The following is a 20,748-nucleotide window of genomic DNA, read 5'->3' as shown; positions in this document are numbered from 1 at the left end:
ACAAGGAAAATAGGTGCAAATGAAAGAGATGGTCGTCCAGACAAAAGTGTGAAGGAGGCAAAGCCGAGAGAGTGTGAGGCCCTGTGTTTGCTCACATTGGAAAAACAACAGAAGTGAGAATTTCAGAGTCATGAAGTTAGCAAAACTATATGCGAAAACTTATTTCACTTAATTATGAGTAATGGAAAGGATTCTTGACAAATCCCATCGAAGCTATTATAAGAAAAAAGAGTAAAATTTCTATAGGCAATAAAGAAATGCCGGAAAGGCATTCCCATAAAACAGATAAAAACTATAACCTAGAGTATCACAGGCAAAAGAAATGTTTAAAGGGTAAAAGCAAGGAAAGAACAGTTTAGATAAAAATGACAAAACACTAAAAAATGAGGTGACTGGAAAAATGGAAGACTGGAAATGAGTTGACAGAACCCAGGAAGGAATTAGAAATAAAAGAAAGAAGTCAGGAAGGAATTAGAAATAAAAGCAAAAAGTTCGGTCACTCATATAAGATCCTTAGCTAGGCTTCATGAAAACAGTAAGTGCAGGCCGGGCGCGGTGGCTCAAGCCTGTAATCCCAGCACTTTGGGAGGCCGAGATGGGCGGATCACGAGGTCAGGAGATCGAGACCATCCTGGCTAACACGGTGAAACCCCATCTCTACTAAAAAATACAAAAAACTAGCCGGGCGAAGTGGCGGGCGCCTGTGGTCCCAGCTACTCGGGAGGCTGAGGCAGGAGAATGGCGTAAACCCGGGAGGCAGAGCTTGCAGTGAGCTAAGATCCAGCCACTGCACTCCAGCCTGGGCGACAGAGCCAGACTCAGTCTCAAAAAAAAAAAAAAAAAAGAAAACAGTAAGTGCTCACGAAACAGCAGATGAAAGCAGGATTATCATCTGGGCTGTGGCTTGCCAGCCCCTGCCATGCACTTGACTGAACGCCACAGCCTGGGACACACATGGGTGTGATGACAACTGTACTTCAATCAGGACACAGAGGGGGTGCCAGGCTGGCCATCAGGCCATTGGATGCCTCTGACTGCATATCAAGATAAGAGATAAAGACAGTCTGAATGCAGCCTGTCTAGAAATGAATATGCTGGGCGGATCCAGAGAGGCAGACAGAGTGCACGGTCCTGGGACACCTGTGCGTTTCTCTGCTGCGCCGATGATCCCCAACCCCCATCCACACTGTTCAGGTACAGGTCAGGCTCAGTGCCTTCTTCTGGCGGGCAGCAAAGGAGAGACCACAGCACTGGCCCTACTGGGGCCAAGCTACAAGATACTGGTGTTCACATTTTCTGGCTCTCTGCCCACAACTTCACGGCCTCGTGATCTGCCCACTTCCAGACTATGTTGGTGGGCAATGATGGAGCTGGACAATGGAAAGAAACAGCAACCCCGAGCTCTAAGCAACCCCAAGCATTTGTGTACAGTCATTTCAGACACATTCCTGGAAACCGGTCATCTGCAAACAGGCTGTACGAGGGACAGTGCAACCAGGCTGAGGTTACTGAGAAACAAATGGCTCCTTCTGTAGGGATGAGCGGCATTCCGGCAGTCTGTCTTTTTGCAACAAATAGAAACTGTGTGAGAGTCTAATGACATCCCAAACTCCAGGAGGCTTAAGGGAAGCCTAAGTCCCTCCCATTCCACCCAAAACAAGTCTGTCGTTCTCATTAGGAGCCAAGCACCTGTTTCTTCCTCTTGATAGACACGCAGGAAAGGCTGCGTTTATGCCAACAAGGAAGTGTTTTCCGTTGTCTTTCCGAAGATGATATGGTCAAGTCAGTGAACTGACAAGCCTCTCTCTGATGGAAATGGCCTATTTCTGTGCACTAAAACTGGGCTTACGGAATTCATAACAAGCACATGTGGCCTATGGGGTTTTGTTTGTTTGGTTGGTTGGTTTGTCTTGTGTTTTTGAGACGGAGTCTCATTCTGTCACCCAGGCTGGAGTGCAGTGGCGCGAACTCGGTTCACTGCAACCTCTGCTTCCCGGGTTCAAGCGATTCTCCTGCCTCAGCCTCCCAAGTAGCTGGGATTACAGGCACCCACCACCATGCCCAGCTAACATGTGGCCTCTGGGTTTTAAAAGAATCATTTTTTTTTCTAATTAAAAAATGTATACGTGATTATTATGGGAAAAGGAAAGAATATAAAAAATCATAAAAAAGCAAAGAAAAATCGCCTGTAAGCCGACCACTCAGAGAAGAAAAGTCTTTTGAGCTTTTTAAAATAACAGTCTCTCTCTCCAAAGACCTTTTCCACAGAAATGTTGTGTAGATGAGCAAGGAACATCTCCCTTTACCAATGTTAAAGAAATGTCAAAAAACCTCTTACCTGGTCAAGCACAGTAGGGCTTCTGGGTGGGAATTTGGAGAACTCGTTTTCCCCAACCCTGGACATTCCAGTGGGCCATCCCTCCCCTTTATAACTGCATTGAATTTTGTTCCTGTTTAAAAGTGTTTCTCCCAGGTGCTGGCTGATGGAGCAAAGGGCTCGTGGGTTGCAGGGCCTGACTCAAAGGCAATGCGGGCAGATGCCACCTCTGTCTGGCTACAGCTGTCTACACTGCACCTTTGCGAATTAGAAAATAGTGCCTGTGGGTGGAGTATGGCCAGGTCATAGGCCAGCTCCTGCACGCAGAGCCCCCGGTGGGCAATGTGTGCCTGGGTGCAGGGCCTGCTGAATGGAGATGCAACAAGGCTGCATATCAGCCCCATCGGCCCCTTGGCAGCTCTTGCAGGTGCAGAGGGCGGAAAGAGTGGGTGGGGTCAGGTAGAAAGTGGGAGTTATCCTACAATGTAAAGGAAGTTACCCCTTCATCGGTTTTTTTTTTTTATTTGTATTTGTTTTAGACCTAGAACTCACATCCTTGTATTTGAAAATTATTTATCTTCCTAGATATCAGTGAATGCTCCAGCCAGCCTTGTCAAAATGGTGGTACGTGTGTAGAAGGAGTCAACCAGTACAGATGCATTTGTCCTCCAGGAAGGACCGGGAACCGCTGTCAGCATCAGGCCCAGACTGGTACGTAGCCACCGTGGGGTTCGGTGAGGACATCCTGCTGTGGGGAGAGGAGGACCCTAGGCATAGGTCACCGAATGCGGACATGTAGGGAGCTCGGTCCCCCTCTCAAAGATAGAGCTTTTCCTCTCTGTTTCACATCCATCGATCCCTCTGGTTTTCTAAGGTGGTCACTTGACAGAGCTTAGCTCTTTGATGCAACCAGAGTTCTGATCCTTCTTATAGTAGAAAACACGAGTGCAAGAACTGACTCCCAACCTAAAAATCCCCTAGATTGGGAATGTGGCCCAAGAAGTTTCATTGTTGCCACCTTTGCTTGGTCACGTTTCTTCTGCCAGCAGAACCACTTTTTCTTTCCAGTGTTCCCATCACATCCTGCAAAATTAGCAGCTATTGATGCAGGTCCAAGTATTTTGAGAGCTGGATAACTATACATTTGACTGGTTTTGAGATTATTATTCACATCTTGAGTCTCAACCTATCTCGACCCAGAAGGTCTACGAAGTCACGTGGTGCTAGGTTTTGCATATGGCAAGAAAATCCAATGATAAGGAATCTGCGGAGGATGGACAGGGGTTCCCGCACCATGCTGCAACCAAGATCTCATTCAGCCCCAAAGATGTCCTATTCCTTCGCCAGAAAATCTGGTGTGTGGTGTCTGTTTGTCTTTATTTCTGTATGAAATATCTGTGGGGGGAAGGGACATTGGGGCCAGTGCAGTGTCCAGTGGACAAGAGCTTTATCAATACTTGTGATCCTGGCACTGGACCCAGCCCAAGGTCAGGTTTAAATAGTGTGCCAAGAGATTTGCTGCTTCATGTGCCTTGATTCAGTTCAGCTGAGTCAGCTGGCTGGGCGCTTTCTCAGAATGAGGCTGTTCCCCCGAGCTCAGTGGCCCCTTATAGCTCCTGTCCCTGGGTCTGCTTTCTATGGAAACTGAGGTCAGAGGCAGGGCCTCCTTGGATACCTCACGGCCCCTCCCCTTGTTTACAAACAAGAGGGAAAAAGAAATAGGTTCCCTTTCACCCTAAATATGCCAGTCCTGGTCACTGAATGTTCGAAACCCCACTCTTTAGGGTTTCCTCCCACTGTGGGATTTTTTTTTTTTTTTCTTTGAGATGGAGTCTTACTCTGTTGCCCAGGCTGGAATGCAGTAGCACCATCTCAGCTCACTGCAACCTCCGCCTCCTGGGTTCAAGTGATTCTCCTGCCTCAGCCTTCCGAGTAGCTGGGATTACAGGTGTCTGCCACTACTCCTGGCTAATTTTTGTATTTTCAGTAGAGATGGTGTTTCACCATGTTGGCCAGGCTGGTCTCGAACTCTTGACTTCAAGTGATCTGCCTGCCTTGCCCTTCCAAAGTGCTGGGATTACAGGCGTGAGCCACCATGCCCGCCCAAGCGTCTTTAGACAATTATTGCTCGGGTCCAGGGGGGCCTGTTATAAAGTGTCCCCATGACCAGAATCTTCCCCAGGAATGGGAAGGAGGGGAAGCAAGCAGGCACATCCAAAGCCAGCTCCTATCCTCATAGTCTCCATGAACAGCCATCACACACCTAGGCTCTTGCTCACCTTGTCCCCTAGCCTGACACCTTCCTTCCCATCAGCTGGCCCATGCCTTTCAGCATCCCTCCAGTTCCTTTTTTAAAAATCCATTCATCCTATTTTTTATTATGATAAAATATATATAACATAACATTTACCAGTTTAATCATTTTTAACTGTACAGCTCAGTGGCATTAATCACATTCACATTGTCATGCAACCATCACCACCATCCAGCTCCGGAATTATTTTTGTCTTGTAAAACTGAGCTTCTGTACCCGTGATGGGACAACTCCCCATTGCCCTCCCCATAGCCCCTGGTAATCACCATTCATTCTTCTTTCTGTCTCTGTGAGTCTGACTGCTCGAGGGACCTCATCTAAGTAGAATCATGCAGGATTTGTCCACTTGTGTTTTATTCCCACCAATCCTTGAAAAACTTTCAGAAAAAATAACACTTTTTCCTGATTAGAAATATAATCTGGCCAAGCAAGATGACTCATTCCTGTAATCCCAGCACTTTGGGAGGCTGAGGTGGGTGAATCATTTGAGGTTAGGAGTTTGAGACCAGCCTGGTCAACGTGGTGAAACCCCGTCTCTACTTGAAAAAAAAAAAAAAAAAAAAAAAAAAGCAGGCTGTGGTGACACGCGCCTGTAATCCCAGCTACTCAAAGGCCGAGGCAGGAGAATCGCTTGAACCCAGGAGACAGAGGTTGCAGTGAGCTGAGATTGTGCCGCTGCACTCCAGGTTGGGTGACACAGCCAGACTGAAGGAAGGAAGGAAGGAAGGAAGGAAGGAAGGAAGGAAGGAACGAAGGAAGAAGGAAGGAAGGAAGGAAGAAGGAAGGAGGGAGGGAGGGAGGGAGGGAGGGAGGGAGGGAGGGAGGGAAGGAAGGAAGGAAGGAAGGAAGGAAGGAAGGAAGGAGGAAGAAAGGAAGAGGGAGGGAGGGAAGGAAGGAAGGAAGGAAGGAGAAATTTATGTTCTTGGTAAAAATAAAAAATGTGAACACTTTAGAAAAGTAGAAGAAATACAAAAAAAAAAAGAAAAGAAAAGAAAACAAACAAAACCAGGAACAAAAAATAGTGGTCCATGAACAGACCAATAACGAGTTCTGAAATTGAATTGGTCATAAATAGTCTACCAACCAAAAAAAGCCCAGGACCTGATGGATTCACAGCCAAATTCTACCAGATGTACAAAGAACAGCTGGTACTGTTCCTACAGAAACTATTCCAAAAAATTGAGGAGGAGGGACTTCTCCACAACTCATTCTATGAGGCCAGAGTTATCTCTATACCAAAACCTAGCAGAGACACAACAAAAAAAGAAAACTGCAGGCCAATATCCTTGATGAACATTGATACAAAACTCCTCAACAAAATACTTGCAAACCAAATCCAGCAGCACTCCTCAACAAAATACTTGCAAACCAAATCCAGCAGCACATCAAAAAGCTAATCCACCATGATCAAGTAGGCTTCCTCCCCAGTATACAAGGTTGATTCAACATATAAATATCAATAAATGTGATTCATCACATAAACAGAACTAAAAGCAAAACCACATGATTATCTCAATAGATGCAAAAAGGCTTTTGATGAAATTCAACATCCCTTCATGTTAAAAAACTCTCAACAAACTACATATTGAAGGAACAGACCTCAAAATAATAAGAGTCATCTATGACAAACTCACAGCCAACATCATACTGAATGGGCAAAAGCTGGAAGCATTCCCCTTGAAAATTGGCACAAGACAGGGATGCCCTCTCTCACCACTTCTATTCAGCGTAGTATTGGAAGAGTATTGGAAGTCCTGGCCAGAGCAATCAGGCAAGAGAAAGAAATAAAGGCATCCAAATAGGAAGAGAGGAAGTCAAACTATCTCTGTTTGCAGATGACATGATTCTATATCTAGAAAATCCCATAGTCCCGGCCCAAAAGTTCCTTCAGCTGATAAAAAGTTCAGCAAAGTTTCAGGATACAAAATCAATGTAGAAAAATCACTAGCATTCCTGTACACCAACAACAACCAAACTGAGAGCCAAATCAGAAAGACAATCCTATTCACAATTGCCACACACACAAAACTAAAATACCTAGGAATACAGCTAACTAGGGAGGTGAAAGATCTCTGCAATGAGAATTACAAAACATGGCTCAAAAATATCAGAGAAGACACAGACAAATGAAAAAACATTCCATGCTTATGAATACAAATAATCAATATCATTAAAATGGCTATACTGCCCAAAACCATTTATAGATTCAATGCTATTCCTATCAAACTACCAAAGACATTCTTCACAGAACTAGAAAAAAATATTTTAACATGTATATGGAACCCAAAAAGATCCTGAATACCCAAGGCAATCCTAAGCAAAAAGAACAAAGCTAAAGGAATCACATTACCCAACTTCAAACTATACCGCAAGGCTACAGTGACCAAAACAGCATGGTACTGGTACAAAAACAGGCACATAGACCAATGGAACAGAATAGAGAGCACAGAAATAAGGCCACACATCTATGACCATCTGATCTTTGACAAAGCTGACAAAAACAAGAATGGGGAAAAGACTCCTATTCAATAAATGGTGCTGGGATAACTAGCTAGCCATATACAGAAGGCTGAAGCTGAACTACTTCTTACACCATAGACAAAAATCAACTCAAAATGTATTAAAGAGTTAAATGTAAAACCGAAAACTACCAAAACCCTGGAAGACAACGTAGGTAATACCGTCCTAACAGAGGAATAGGAAAAGATTTCATGACAAAGATACCAAAAGCAATTGCAACAAAAGCAAAAATTGACAAATGGAATCTAATTAAACTTAAGAGCTTCTGCACAGCAAAAGAAACTATCAAAGGAGTAAACAGACAACTCACAGAATGGGAGAAAATATTTGCAAACTCTGCATCTGACAAAGGTCTAATATCCAGCATCTATAAGGAACTTAAATTTACAAGAGAAAACAACCCCATTAAAAAGTGGGCAACGTACATGAACAGACACCTCTCAAAAGAAAACCTACATCCAGCGAACAAGCATATGAAAAAAAGCTCCATATCGCTGATGATTAAAGAAATGCAAATCAAAACTAGCTGGTGTGAGATACCATCTCTCACCAGTCAGAATGGCTATTATTAAAAAGTCAAAAAGTAACAGATCCTGGAGAGGTTGTGGAGAAAAGGAAACCCTTATACACTGTTGGTGGGAGTGTAAATTAGTTCAACCATTGTGGAAAGCAGTATGGTGATTCCTCAAAGAGCTAAAAGCAAAACTACCACTTGACCCAGCAATCCTGTTACTGGGTATATACCCAGAACAACATTAAACATTCTACCATAAAGACACATGCACTCAAATATTCATTGCAGCAGATAGCAAAGACATGGAACCAACCTAAATGCTCCTTAATAACAGACTGGATAAAGAAAATGTGGTACATGGAGCCAGGCGCAGTGGTTCACGCCTACAATTCCAGCACTTTGGGAGGCCAAGGAGGGTGGATCACAAGGTCAGGAGATCGAGACGATCCCGGCTAACATGGTGAAACCCCGTCTCTACTAAAAAACATATAAAAAAATTAGCCAGGCATGATGTCTGGTGCCTGTAATCCCAGCTACTCCCGCGGCTGAGGCAGGAGAATGGCGTGAACCCTGGAGGCGGAGCTGGCAGTGAGCTGAGATCCCGCCACTGCACTCCAGCCTGGGCAACACAGCGAGACTCCATCTCAAAAAAAAAAAAAAAAAGAGAGAGAAAGAAAGAAAATGTGGTACATATACACCATGGAATATTATGCAGCCACAAAAAAGAACGAGATCATGTCTTTTGTGGAAACATGGATGGAGCTGGAGGCTACCATCCTTAGCAAACTAACGTAGGAACAGAAAACCAAACACTGCATGTTCTCACTTAATAAGTGGGAGCTAAATGATAAGAACTTATGAACACAAAGAAGGAAACAACAGACACGGCAGTCTACTTGAGGGGTAGGGGAGGAGGGAGAGGAGCAGAAAAGGTAACTATTGGGTCCTGGGCTTAACACCTGGGTAATGTATACCACAATCCCGTGTGACACGTATTTATCTATGTAACCTTCACATGTGGAAGGTATTCAAACCTAAAATTAAAAATAATAAAATAAACAAAAAATACACACAGAAACAAAAAATAGTGGCCCACGGTTTTAAACTCTAGTGATCACTGTTAGAATGTTGGTGAAAACGTGGACTTGCCCTAGCTGTAGCCTGCATTTTCATGCACCATTCTATTCGAGTGCGCTTCCTGTCCTGCGTCCCCTTTGGGTGGGCCCTGGACGGGTCGTCTGGGTTTGTGGTTAATTACTTGTCTTTCCTTTCCCTACTCCAGAGTAAGCTCTTTGAGAAGGGGCCGTACCTCCGTCTTGGTTCTGCTCCCAGCCCCTACCCAAGGTTGGGCCCACGGCAGGTGCGCCAGGGCCCGGCACTGAGCGTGTCTTCTCCCCGCAGCCGCCCCCGAGGGCAGCGTGGCCGGCGACTCTGCCTTCAGCCGCGCGCCGCGCTGTGCGCAGGTGGAGCGGGCTCAGCACTGCAGCTGCGAGGCCGGATTCCACCTGAGCGGCGCCGCCGGCGACAGCGTCTGCGAGGGTAGGCGCGGGCTCCGCCAGGACACTGGGGACAGCAGCGGGAGGACATGGGGTGGGGAAGGGGCTCTCCCCCACCGTCCTCCTGCCGGCACGGGTGGCTTCCTGGGCGCGGTCTCAGAAGGCCTGGCCACTTTGCATTATAGGTAAGTACTGACCTAACGATTGTTAGAAAGCTGCTAATTCATAGAAATCAGAGCTCGCCCCACCTCAGAACCTGGTCCAGCCTATGCCCAAGCCACACGCGCTTGGTTCAGGAGAGGCTTGAGACCCTCCATCCCCTCCGTCCTGGCTGGGATCACATCTACAGGTGGCAAGGAGGAGCTTAAGTCATTGTGTTGATAGAGAGGGCCCGGAGCTGGGTAGGGGTGTGGGACTCATTCCTTGGTCCTCTCTGGGCTTAGCTTTCCTGACGGCTCAGTTTTGCTGGGCTCTCCTGATTACCAGAGTTCTCTCCCCAAACAACGCAAAGCAGGAGTTCAAATCTGAGATCTGGTCAGTTGGTGCTAATAGCCTCATTTTACAGCAGCAGAAAGGAGGCCCTCTTACTCCATTCCCAAAGATAAAGAGAGTTAACACGGGGCTGTTAACCCATCCCTGCTTTCAGGGAATAGGCTTGATTTGCCAGCCTCTGCAGAGTCTCCCCAGGTGTCTTCAGCCTAAGACAGAGATGCCCTTCTAGGGCCTAGCACGTCAACTCGCTCTCACTCCTCCTTTTAGCCCTCTGGGCCCTCGGCTTAGGAGAAAGGGAAGTACACCTGCTCCTCTTGCGAGTGCTCTGCTGGGGGTAGGGCATGGCGGCTGCCGGAGGCCCAGCCACTTAACTGCAGCTGCCATTGCTTCCAGGAATTGAGGCATGACTGTTCTGGGTCACAGCAGGCAACACCTGCTGCATGGCTCGGGGAGTCACAGTGAGCACTTCCGTCCGCAGATGTGAACGAGTGTGAGCTCTACGGGCAGGAGGGGCGCCCCCGGCTCTGCATGCACACCTGCGTGAACACCCCGGGTTCTTACCATTGCACCTGCCCCAGCGGATACCTAACCCTGGCCGACGGGAAGAGCTGTGAGGGTGAGTGAGGCTACAGAGTGCCGCCTGCACCCGGCCACCTGCTGCTGTGGTGAACCCTCAGGACCTCACAATCGGGAGTGAGGTGGTTAGGAGAGTCACAGTTTCAGATACATTCGATTTTGAAAAAGCCACGAACCAAAGGGCTTCTCAAAGGTCAGGCCACATCATCATCGACATAAATAGGAAAATGAATTCCTTAACCATCCTGGCAAGTAGTCTTTTCCAACTTTATTCCAGTAACTGGGGTTTTTTTTTTTTTTCAAGGTCTGGTCACTTCCACCCACTCAACAATGCCTTCAGCTAGGGCTGGACCTAAAGGCAGAGTGGCCAGGTGGTCACCCAGGTCATGTAATCTGGAGGAACCCATGAGGCTCCATGACCCTGTGTGGCCACCTGTAAGTCCACCTCTGAAAGGGGTAGCACCTTACAGGCACTTACGTCTACAGCACCAGCCTCGTTTGATGGTAGCTGAGGACAAGGGAGACGGAGCACCCAGGGAGGGACAAGAGTCGGGGGCATCACTACCCCTGGCTTGAGGGGTACAGGAAGTGAGCGGGCTTACCAGAGCCTGATAGATGGTGGCCATCAAGGACACAGCCACCATCAGAACCACATCCAGGCAGGTCAGGACTCCCTCAGGCTGGGTCACTATCATTTGCCAACCCCAGCTGAAAACCAGTCCGCCTCTCAGGTGCAGAGAGTGGGTTGGGGGGCAGGGGTGCAGATGGAAACTAACTGGCTCCGGTTTCACCCCAGTGCTGAACCCTGTCCATCAGCAGTGGCTTCCTGGAGGACCGGGTTGAGGTTTCTGAGGCTGATTCCTGGCAGAGTGGGAAAGAACATCATCTGAAGTTGACAAGGAGTGTCAGCAGCAGGGGTGGGAGGCACCTAAGAGGGCAAGAAGGATGTGTGCAGAGTGGGTTGGTTGTAGAACAGAGAGGCTGAGAACCCTGGCAGCAGTCACCATCGTCACTACAGGACAAGTCCCAGGGACCCTGGGTGCCTAACAGGAAGCCTCCTGTGTTTGCCCACCTCCACTTAGGGAACATACAGATGCCAGTTGATGTAAACATGCTGAATCTCCACATGAGCTGAGTCAGAGCACACATCTCAGGCCTGAAGCCCAAGCAGCATCATCCTGACCCTTGACCCTCAAACTACCGTGCTGCAGTGGGCCTTTCGGGGGGAGGACTGGCTCTGCTCCTGCAGGCACACCTCACACTAGGAGGGTGAACAGGCCCACCTCCTCAGCTGGACTCCCCCCCTGGAAACAGGACACGGAGGGGAGCCCCACTGGCTCCAGGCAGCAGCTCTGACCCACCAAGGGAGAATGGGAGAAGAGAGGGCAGAGGGCTCCTCCATGGGCTGACGTGGGAATGTGAGGGGAGGGGTGGCTCCCCGGTGACAACCCCTTGGGGCCCTGCTGCAGGGCTCTGAGGAGCGGGTGACCTGGGGCTGGAGCAGGAGAAGGCATCCAGATAGCCACCCACACTACCTCCCTCCCTCCCACAGTGCTCACAAAGGCCCACCTAGGGTTGCTAAGGGTTGGGAAGGATGGCCTCCAGCGGGGAGACTCTCTGGATGTCTGCAAAGGCAGCAGAGAACGCGTACAAATCATGATATGGAGGTGTCCGCATTCGGCATGGGGAGGGAGACTTTTTGGAAGATTATAATGTAAAAAAAATTTTTAAAATATATATGTATATATATAGATGAAAAATAGCAGCCATGGAGGGTAATGGGGCATTTGGGCTGAGAAGCAGGCAGGTCTGAGAGAAGTGTTGTGACCAGTAACACTCACCTGGTGCTTTCCACCACCCCTGCCACCTGTCATGCCCCAGGGAAGGAGGACAGGATCCCCGGGAGGGGCGCTCCCTGGCATTTCCTCAGGGCCTTGATTCCACACATTCCAGGAAGGCAAGCTTTGTGCTTTAAGAATAAGTGCCAGGAGCAGGGAGCACCACGTTACAGGGCCTGCAGGTCATCTCAGGTCGTTCTGTCTGCAATGGAGGGAAGGTCAGGGAGATGCTCACCCCTTGTATGTCCCATATCTCAGATGTGGATGAATGTGTGGGCCTGCAGCCGGTGTGCCCCCAGGGGACCACGTGCATCAACACCGGTGGAAGCTTCCAGTGTGTCAGCCCTGAGTGCCCCGAGGGCAGCGGCAATGTGAGCTACGTGAAGACGTCTCCATTGTGAGTATCTCCAGGGTGTGCACACCCTCACCCAGGCCTCCAAGCGTGGCTGGGCTGGATGCCTCCTAGAGGTTCTTGGGAGAAGGTACAGTTACGCCATAGAAAGATGAGAGGCCGGCGGCTGGGAGGCTGGCTTCTCTGAATTGCCGTTTCCCCTCAGTGGTTGCATTTAATGCGTTGCTGCTCTGGAGAAATAAGAAACCCATTCCCTATGGGACTGATGTACTAAGTGCTCTCCTACTACATAGAGGATGATGGGGTTGCTGCCACCCCAGAATGGCAAAGCCAGGGCAGGCCACTGGAGGGAAGAAGCTGTTGGTGACATTACCCTGATAAACCCATAGCAGCCCAGGAGACAGGTATAGATCACATGGATTTGGGAGGTGACAGCATTCACATAGCCGGGAACTGTAGACTCCCTTGAGTTACCCTGCATATCCCATGCAGCCTGCATTATACCGCTCTGTTTTTCCCATAGTACTGGACGATTCTACATCTAGTAACTGCAACTCTTAAACAGCAAGTAGAGCTTTTTTTTTTTAAAAGTTGGGAGATGGACCTTTAAGGGAATAACTACAACTATCACAAAGCACATACGTTTTCCTCTCAAAAAGAGATCACAAGAGCCCTAGCATTGTCTTTAAAATGAAGTAACAGCCATGGAAGGTAACTTAATTATTTGAATTGCTGTTGAGTTAAAGCAGATTAGAAGCAGCAAGAAAGTTAGTGGCACTGAAGCAGGGCAGTTTGTAGAGAGAGAGAAGACATCAGAACCTTCCTCATGGAGTCACTTGGTGAAGGGATGGGGAACCTGTCTGTTATGGCCTCCGGGGCATTCGACCAACAGCTGGATGTGATATTTGACCTGCATAATCATAATGCTACAGAATCACCAAATATACTAGATTGCGTTTGTCTTTTCTGTTTAACAAGATAGAGAAATATCAAAAGCATTTCCATAAGAGCCTGTTTCCAAATGATTAAGGAAAACAGGGCTTCCTGCTTTAAGAATACATGTGATGGCCAGGCGCGGTGGCTCATGCTTGTAATTCCAGCACTTTGGGAGGCCAAGGCGGGTAGATCACTTGAGGTCAGGAGTTCGAGACCAGCCTGGCCAGCATGGTGAAACCCCGTCTCTACTAAAAATACAAAAATTAGCTGGGCGTGGTGGCGGGCATCTGTAATCCCAGCTACCCAGGAGGCTGAGGCGGGAGAATCACTTGAACCTGGGAGGTAGAGGTTGCAGAGAGCCGAGATCATGCCACCACCCTGCAGCCTGGGCGACAGAGTGAGACTCTGTCTAAAATAAAGAAATAAATAAAATACATGCTGCTGTGTTTAGGAAGTTCACCATATACCGTGTGGGAAGCACCGCATTACACGATGTTGCTGACTAACTGCTGAGGTCCTACCATTACTGAGGGAGGTCGCAGCCCATGGAGAAAGGGCACCTGGTTTGAATATCAGCATTGCCATCGTTATTTAATATTCCCAGGCTTTATTTTTCTGTAAAAATGATAGTAATAGCATAAATAAATATATATGCACACACATACACACGTACACAGGTGGGCAGGGAGCACCAATGAGCAGGAACAGAAGCAGCAGCCCTGCCTTTGCCATGCCTGACACCAGTTACGTTCACCGCCTGCAGCTCCATAGCTCCTGGGTAAAGGACGCGTCGCTGGGAAAGGTCATCTAGGTGACCTCTGCAAGAGGGCAGGTGGGCAGCCGGGTCAGAGCAGCCCCTCATGAGACTCCCCAAGGCTGACTGGCCCCCATTTTGCCTCTCTGCTCCAGCCAGTGTGAGCGGAACCCCTGCCCTATGGACAGCAGGCCCTGCCGCCATCTGCCCAAGACCATCTCCTTCCATTACCTCTCTCTGCCTTCCAATCTGAAGACGCCCATCACGCTCTTCCGCATGGCCACCGCCTCTGCCCCCGGCCGAGCTGGGCCCAACAGCCTGCGCTTTGGGATCGTGGGTGGCAACAGCCGCGGCCACTTTGTGATGCAGCGCTCAGACCGGCAGACTGGGGAGCTCATCCTCGTGCAGACCCTGGCGGGGCCTCAGACGCTGGAGGTGGACGTCGACATGTCGGAATACCTGGACCGCTCCTTCCAGGCCAACCACGTGTCCAAGGTCACCATTTTTGTATCCCCCTATGACTTCTGAGGGTACACAGGAGCACCGGGGTGTGGAGATCTGACCTCATTTCTCTTCCCCGAAGGCTCAGCTTGGGGCCCTGAGTGCGTGGACCCTCCCGCCTGCTCCCGCCCTCTCGCCAGTGCACCCAGGCTTCTAGGCCGGCGTTGCACGGTGTCCCATGGAATAGCACAGAAGAGCAGCCGCAAAACTCAACCTGCTGCCATCACATTTTTTTTTTTTTTTCCCTGCTTTGAGGCCCTTCCCTTAGATTATGCACTAACTTTCTTAAACCTTTTTCATTCAGGGGATGGGTGGCTCTCCAAAATGCTGTGCAAATGGCCTTGTGAGTTTGAACTGCTGGGGAGAGAAAAGCTGGCAATGTGTGTCGGATGACTATCAGCCCTTCTGCATTTTTATAGCCAGGCTTGCTATGAATGAGGCCGTTCTAGTCGTGCGGGGGGCCTAGTCATGCCTCTGCTTGGGTAGCATAAGAAGTGGAGTCTCCTCCCATGACCCACAGCACGTTGTTCTTACCTGCCTTTTCCTCTGTGACATGCCTGCCTGCCTTCTCATCAGAGAGCCACAGGAGGGCCTTAAACCCCACGCAGATCCTTCTAGACCAAGGACCCATTGTTAAAAGCATGGATTCTGCCTGAGTTACTTCCCTTTTGAGAAATCATATCTCAAATACATAACCTGGTAATATAACTGGAAAAATAAAAGCAATTGCTCCTTCCTGCCCGCCTGACTTCTCCCTGAGCATGAGACAGCCCACTTCCTTGTAGGAGGGGATGGCTGGCTCTCTTCCTGTCTGGGTTGGATACACTGGAATAAATGAGTCAGAGAACACAGAGGTGATGTTTGGGACTGTTCCACAATATAAATTTGTTTTGACCACATGGGAGATTGGTAAGGACAATACCTGGCCGTGGAGAGTTTAGGAAAATGCTTGAGTTGTCATGGATTCCATGGCCTTTTGTTTCTGATGAATTCAGTACAGGGTGACGCCCTCCAGGTGACCAAAGAGAGAAAACACTGGCCAGAGCTGAGTGGGGTGGGGTAGGGAGGGGTGTAGGGTAGGGTGGGGAAGATCATTCAAGCTAAAACTTAAGAGGTAGAGAATCTGTAAGAAAGTGTCATTATCTAATTACGTGTCAAGCTGCTGGTGAGATTTCGTCACACGTATTTTATTTAAATCTTCTTTGTATTTGCCCTGGTATGAGATGGAGCCAGAAGTGTGTCACTAGTTTGATGATCAAGCCCTACATCAAGATGGTTTCTAAGATGGTTTATTCTTGTACTATTTTTTGAAAAAAGATTGAGACCCAGTCAAGAGTTGCTTTTGAAATTTTTCTTCTCTCATGCGCTCAGCTGCTATCTCTAACAACAGAAAAAGGACCTCCAAACTACAGTCACAAGACTTCGTTGAAACATTATCCACAGACTTCCGTTTCTAAATGTAGCTATGCTGGGCCAGAAGCTTGCACGCCACCCAGTCCCATGTGTACAACACCAGGCGGAAGAGTCCAAGGGTCTGGCCAGGTTCCTGAATGGGAGATGTCACAGCTGTGGGCTAGGGACAGGGGTGGTTCAGGGGGACAAGCCTCTCACATCCCAGAAGGTGAGGAGTGTTTGGGGAGTCTCCAGAGCAGGTAGCCTCTAAGCTGGTATATGATATGACTTTGATGTCAAATAGCCCGGTTTAAAGCAACGATTTCCATCACCAAGATCTGTCATCATCTAACCTGCTTCCCGCTGATGAAATCATGCACCCAGCCCCGGTCCCCACAGCACCAAAGTATAATTGGCTGACTGCTTAGGATGTGGATGATGGGTGCGGACGATGATGGCTGGGCACTTCTTGTGGATGATGTGGATGATGGGTCTTTTGTGGATGATGGCTGGGCACTTCTCCCTGTAGAGTGTCTTGTTCTCTATGTGCTCTTTCCCCACTCTCCTCTATGGAATCAACTTTTCTTTTGTCCTTTCAGAGCTCCACTCCACACTAAGAGTAGCTAGTAGTTAACCAGTATCCATTTGCACCCCTTTCCAGGTAATATAGTTTCATATTATTTGAGGGAGGGGCTTCAAGACTTTTTATCAGGCAAAGTTGCAAACATATGCAAAAGTAGAGAGAATAGTATAATGAACTCCATGCCTGAATCAGTGGCTTCGACAATGAACACATGGCCAACTTGTTTCGTTTACTATCACCCCACCTCATGATGATGTTGAAGTAGATCCAATCCTATCATTTCCTCTGAAAATATTTTAGAATGTATCTCTAAAAGGTAACTTTAAAAAAAAGGATAACCAAAATACCATTCACATCTAAAACATTAATTCCTTAATACCTTTAAATATTCAGCCATTGTTGACATTTCTGAGTGGCTTATATTTTTTTGTTTACTTGCAGTAGGTCTATGCACTGTAATTTTTTGATACGCCTTTTAAGTCTTTTCTAAATCTGTAGCAGTGGAATTTACACTTCAGCATATTCTGGAATAATCTGAAGGTTTGTTGGAAGACAAAATATTAGGTCATTTATATTGTAGAATTTCTCATAGTATGAGTCTTTCTGAGTGCATCTCTATTTCTTACAAATCTAGAGAGTTAGATTCTAGTTAGGTTTATTTTGGCAAGACTACTTCATTGGTGGTGACAGATCCTTCTAGTAGGAGGTTAGCACCCACTGATTGCACAGATCCATTACTTCTGTAGTGGTTGCAATTAATATTCCAGTGCTATTGATTTTTTTTTTTTTTTTTTTTTTTTTGAGACGGAGTCTCGCTGTGTCACCCAGGCTGGAGTGCAGTGGCGCGATCTCGGCTCACTGCAAGCTCCGCCTCCCGGGTTTACGCCATTCTCCTGCCTCAGCCTCCGAGTAGCTGGGACTACAGGCGCCCGCCACCACGCCCGGCTAATTTTTTGTATTTTTAGTAGAGACGGGGTTTCACCGTGTTAGCCAGGATGGTCTCGATCTCCTGACTTCGTGATCCACCCGCCTCGGCCTCCCAAAGTACTGGGATTACAGGCTTGAGCCACCGCGCCCGGCCTTGATTTTTTCTTTGTTTATTAGCTGACCTACTTTATAAGGAGAAACTTACTCTCATCAGTTATGGTTACCCTGAGATTTGGTTGTATGAGAAAAGTAGGATTGATTCTTGGCTTTCCTCCCTTTATTTTTCAGTTTTCAAAATGAGGTGGTTCACAGGCATCTTTCCAATATGCCCTGTGAGAGTTGTTTTCTTCTTTGAGTACATTATGAACTCATGGTTGAAACATACCTGATGTTATCATATGTGTTATCATCTGTATTAATAGTAATTACAGTTACTGTCTTTGTTTTTGCTCCAATTGTTCTATCTTTGGTTCTTGGGAGCTGCTTCAAGGTGGCTGATTCCTTTTGACATGACCCTAGTAGTCTTTAATAGTTTCCTAATTATCTTGTATGATAAGATTTTCATCTTGTATATTTTCTGCCCCAGCCCTGAAATCAGCTGTTTTCCCTCAACAATCCCTGGTTCCTTCTAGTGGGGAATGGTAATTAGATATCAAGATCTGGGTGCTCAGAGTGCTCATTGGTAGCGGTTACATCATCGTATCTTGGCTTTAGTGGCTAGAGCTAGGAAATATGTATTATTAGTATTTTTTTAAGATAAAACACTACATGAGTTCATGCTGATACTTCCAATTTAATTCAGGACTACTGTGGGTTTTTTGTTGTGTTAAGGGGAGAATTGGCATAGGGACAGGGTCTCTCTGTGTCACTCAGGGTGGAGTGCAGTGGTACAATCATAGCTCACTGCAACCTCAAATTCCTGGACTCAAGCAATCCTTCCACCTCAGCCTCTGAGTAGCTGGGACTACAGGTCCATGCCATTACACCCAGCAAATTTTTGTTTTTCATAGTGTTTTTATTTTATTTTATTTTTGAGACAGAGTCTAGCTCTATTGCCCAGGCTGGAGTGCAGTGGTGCAATCTTGGCTCACTGCAACCTCTACCTCCCGGGTTCAAGCGATTCTCACGCCTCAGTCTCCCGAGTAGCTGGGATTACAGGCGTGCACCACCACACCCAGCTAATTTTTGAATTTTTAGTAGAGACAGGGTTTTGCCATGTTGGCTAGGCTGGTCTCAAACTCCTGTCCTCAAGTGGTCTGCCCGCCTCAGTCTCTCAAAGTGCTGGGATTACAGGCGTAGCCACCACGCCTGGCCTTGTTTTCATTTTTAATGCAACTTCATTGATCCTCTGTCTGTTCTCCTTCTCTCATTCTGAAAACCTCCTTCTAAACATCACCAAAATAACTACACATTTAAAAAAATTATTATAAGAACAATGCCAACCTTAACACACAAATGTGATAACTAAAAACAGTTAAAATTGTTTTTTTCTTCGATTCTTGTGTCCTCAACATTTATGCTATTAGGGACAGACAGTCAACTTGCTGTTGTAAAGTTACTTGGAATGGTTCCCCTCTCTGTGGCATGCTCCAAACTAGAATCAGGATTTACTGATTATACCTCCTTCATTTTCCTGAAATTTTTAGAGATTGCTTTTTAATTTTAACTTTGTTCTATAAGTATATAAACTATTAACATGGTTCCAAAGTCAAATCTACAAAACAAAATGTATTCAGAGTTTATCTTCTGACCGGTTCCCTTCCTCCTTCTGCTGTAACCAAATTTTCCCCTTTTATCCTTCCATTTAAGCAACATAAACAAATGATAAATGACAGCATGCTATTTCACACTTTCCTGGACCCTTCTATTTTGCTTAAAATATTGGCTATCACTCCATAGAACCATATAGTATGTTTTCCATTATAAAATGCTCCATTATGACAGCATACCATTGTTTATTCAACCAGTCACTCTCGATTGACATCGGGTTGTTTCTCGCCCTTTGCTATTAAAAATATTGCAGCAATATGCATATGTCTTTTGGTATTTTTGCCTTTGTATCTTTAGGGCCAATTTTTCCTCTGTAAGAATTACGTTACTTTCTGCCCCCAACAGCAGTGTATGAGCATTCTTGTTCCTGAATCAAAGAAGGCCCCAGTGACACCTCCAGTTCTCCCATCTGCCCCACCCACCAAACCCTTCTTTGGAAGGACAGAGAGGCCTGAGTGGAAGGGTGTTCTACAGTTAGCCCACCTGCCTGACTTGGGTGTCTGGGTATCAGTCGGCTGCCACCAGGAAGAGACAAGAGGAAAGCTGAATAGATCACGGGCACTTGAGCAGTAGAAAGTTAGCTAGGATTCTGGATGGCTTTTAAAAATCACTTTTAAAAAATTATTATTCCTACAACACTACCAAACCAAAAGGAAAATAAGCCAACAACCAAATACCACTGCAGAGTCACAGTAAACTTGATGTGTTTATTGGGAGTCTGAGCATGTGCCCAAGGAGAGACATGAGGAAGTCAGACTCAAATGAGTCGTTCACTTTCCACCAACCACTGCCTCAGCTTTACCAAGCTCTTACTGCAGGGATGAAAGGATAAACTTTTATGACTCTTAGCTTATACATGTGAAAATCTCTACGTGTTTATGAGCTGCATGAATATTCCTGAATTTCTGCGGTGTTCCAGGCACTGTTCTACTTGCTGAAGTTACAATGGATAAGGTTGCCAAAGACGCTGACTTCATGGAGCCTACATTTTAGCAAGGAGATAGATAATACATGTGTAAATGAAAAAATGTAATGTAATGTCAAAGAGGGATGAGAGCTACAAAAACAAAAGCAGTGAAAGGGGTTTGTCAGTATATATAGTAAATGTATATGTAATATATGTAATTAGAGTCATCCCTTGGTATCTGCAGAGGATGGGTTCCAGGACCCCCCATGGATACCAAAATCCATGGATGCTCAAGTCCCTGATAGAAAAATGGCATAGGGCTGGGTGCAGTGGGTCACACCTGTAATCCCAGCTCTTTGGGAGGCCAAGGCAGGTGGATCACCTGAGGTCAGGAGTTTGAGACCAACCTGGCCAACATGGTGAAACTCCATCTCTACTAAAAATACAAAAATTAGCTGGGTGTGGTGGCACACACCTGTAATCCCAGCTACTTGGGAGGCTGAGGCAGGAGAATCACTTGAACCCAGGAGGTGGAGGTTGCAGTGAGCCGAGATAGCGC

General features: G+C 47.0%; 1 protein-coding gene across 4 annotated transcripts in view; it reads left to right on the top strand.

Annotated features, from left to right (window-relative positions):
* LOC105471798 (fibulin 7) overlaps positions 1-20,748 on the top strand; it is a 109,458-nt gene that overhangs the window by 33,491 nt on the left and 55,219 nt on the right. For 3 of the 4 annotated variants that reach the window (XM_071077096.1, XM_071077095.1, XM_071077094.1), the window contains exons 4-7: positions 2,903-3,028; positions 9,067-9,204; positions 10,132-10,269; positions 12,326-12,464. In XM_071077096.1, the coding sequence (XP_070933197.1) occupies positions 2,903-3,028; positions 9,067-9,204; positions 10,132-10,269; positions 12,326-12,464 (541 nt within the window). Of the gene's footprint in view, positions 1-2,902; positions 3,029-9,066; positions 9,205-10,131; positions 10,270-12,325; positions 12,465-14,264; positions 15,347-20,748 lie in introns of those variants that run through there. The other variant, XM_011724535.3, reaches the window with a different exon arrangement.

Source organism: Macaca nemestrina, chromosome 13, assembly GCF_043159975.1.
Source record: "Macaca nemestrina isolate mMacNem1 chromosome 13, mMacNem.hap1, whole genome shotgun sequence".
Classification (NCBI taxonomy): domain Eukaryota; kingdom Metazoa; phylum Chordata; class Mammalia; order Primates; family Cercopithecidae; genus Macaca; species Macaca nemestrina.
The sequence above is the reverse complement of the archived record's forward strand: the minus strand, read 5'-3'. Positions and strand labels throughout refer to the sequence as shown.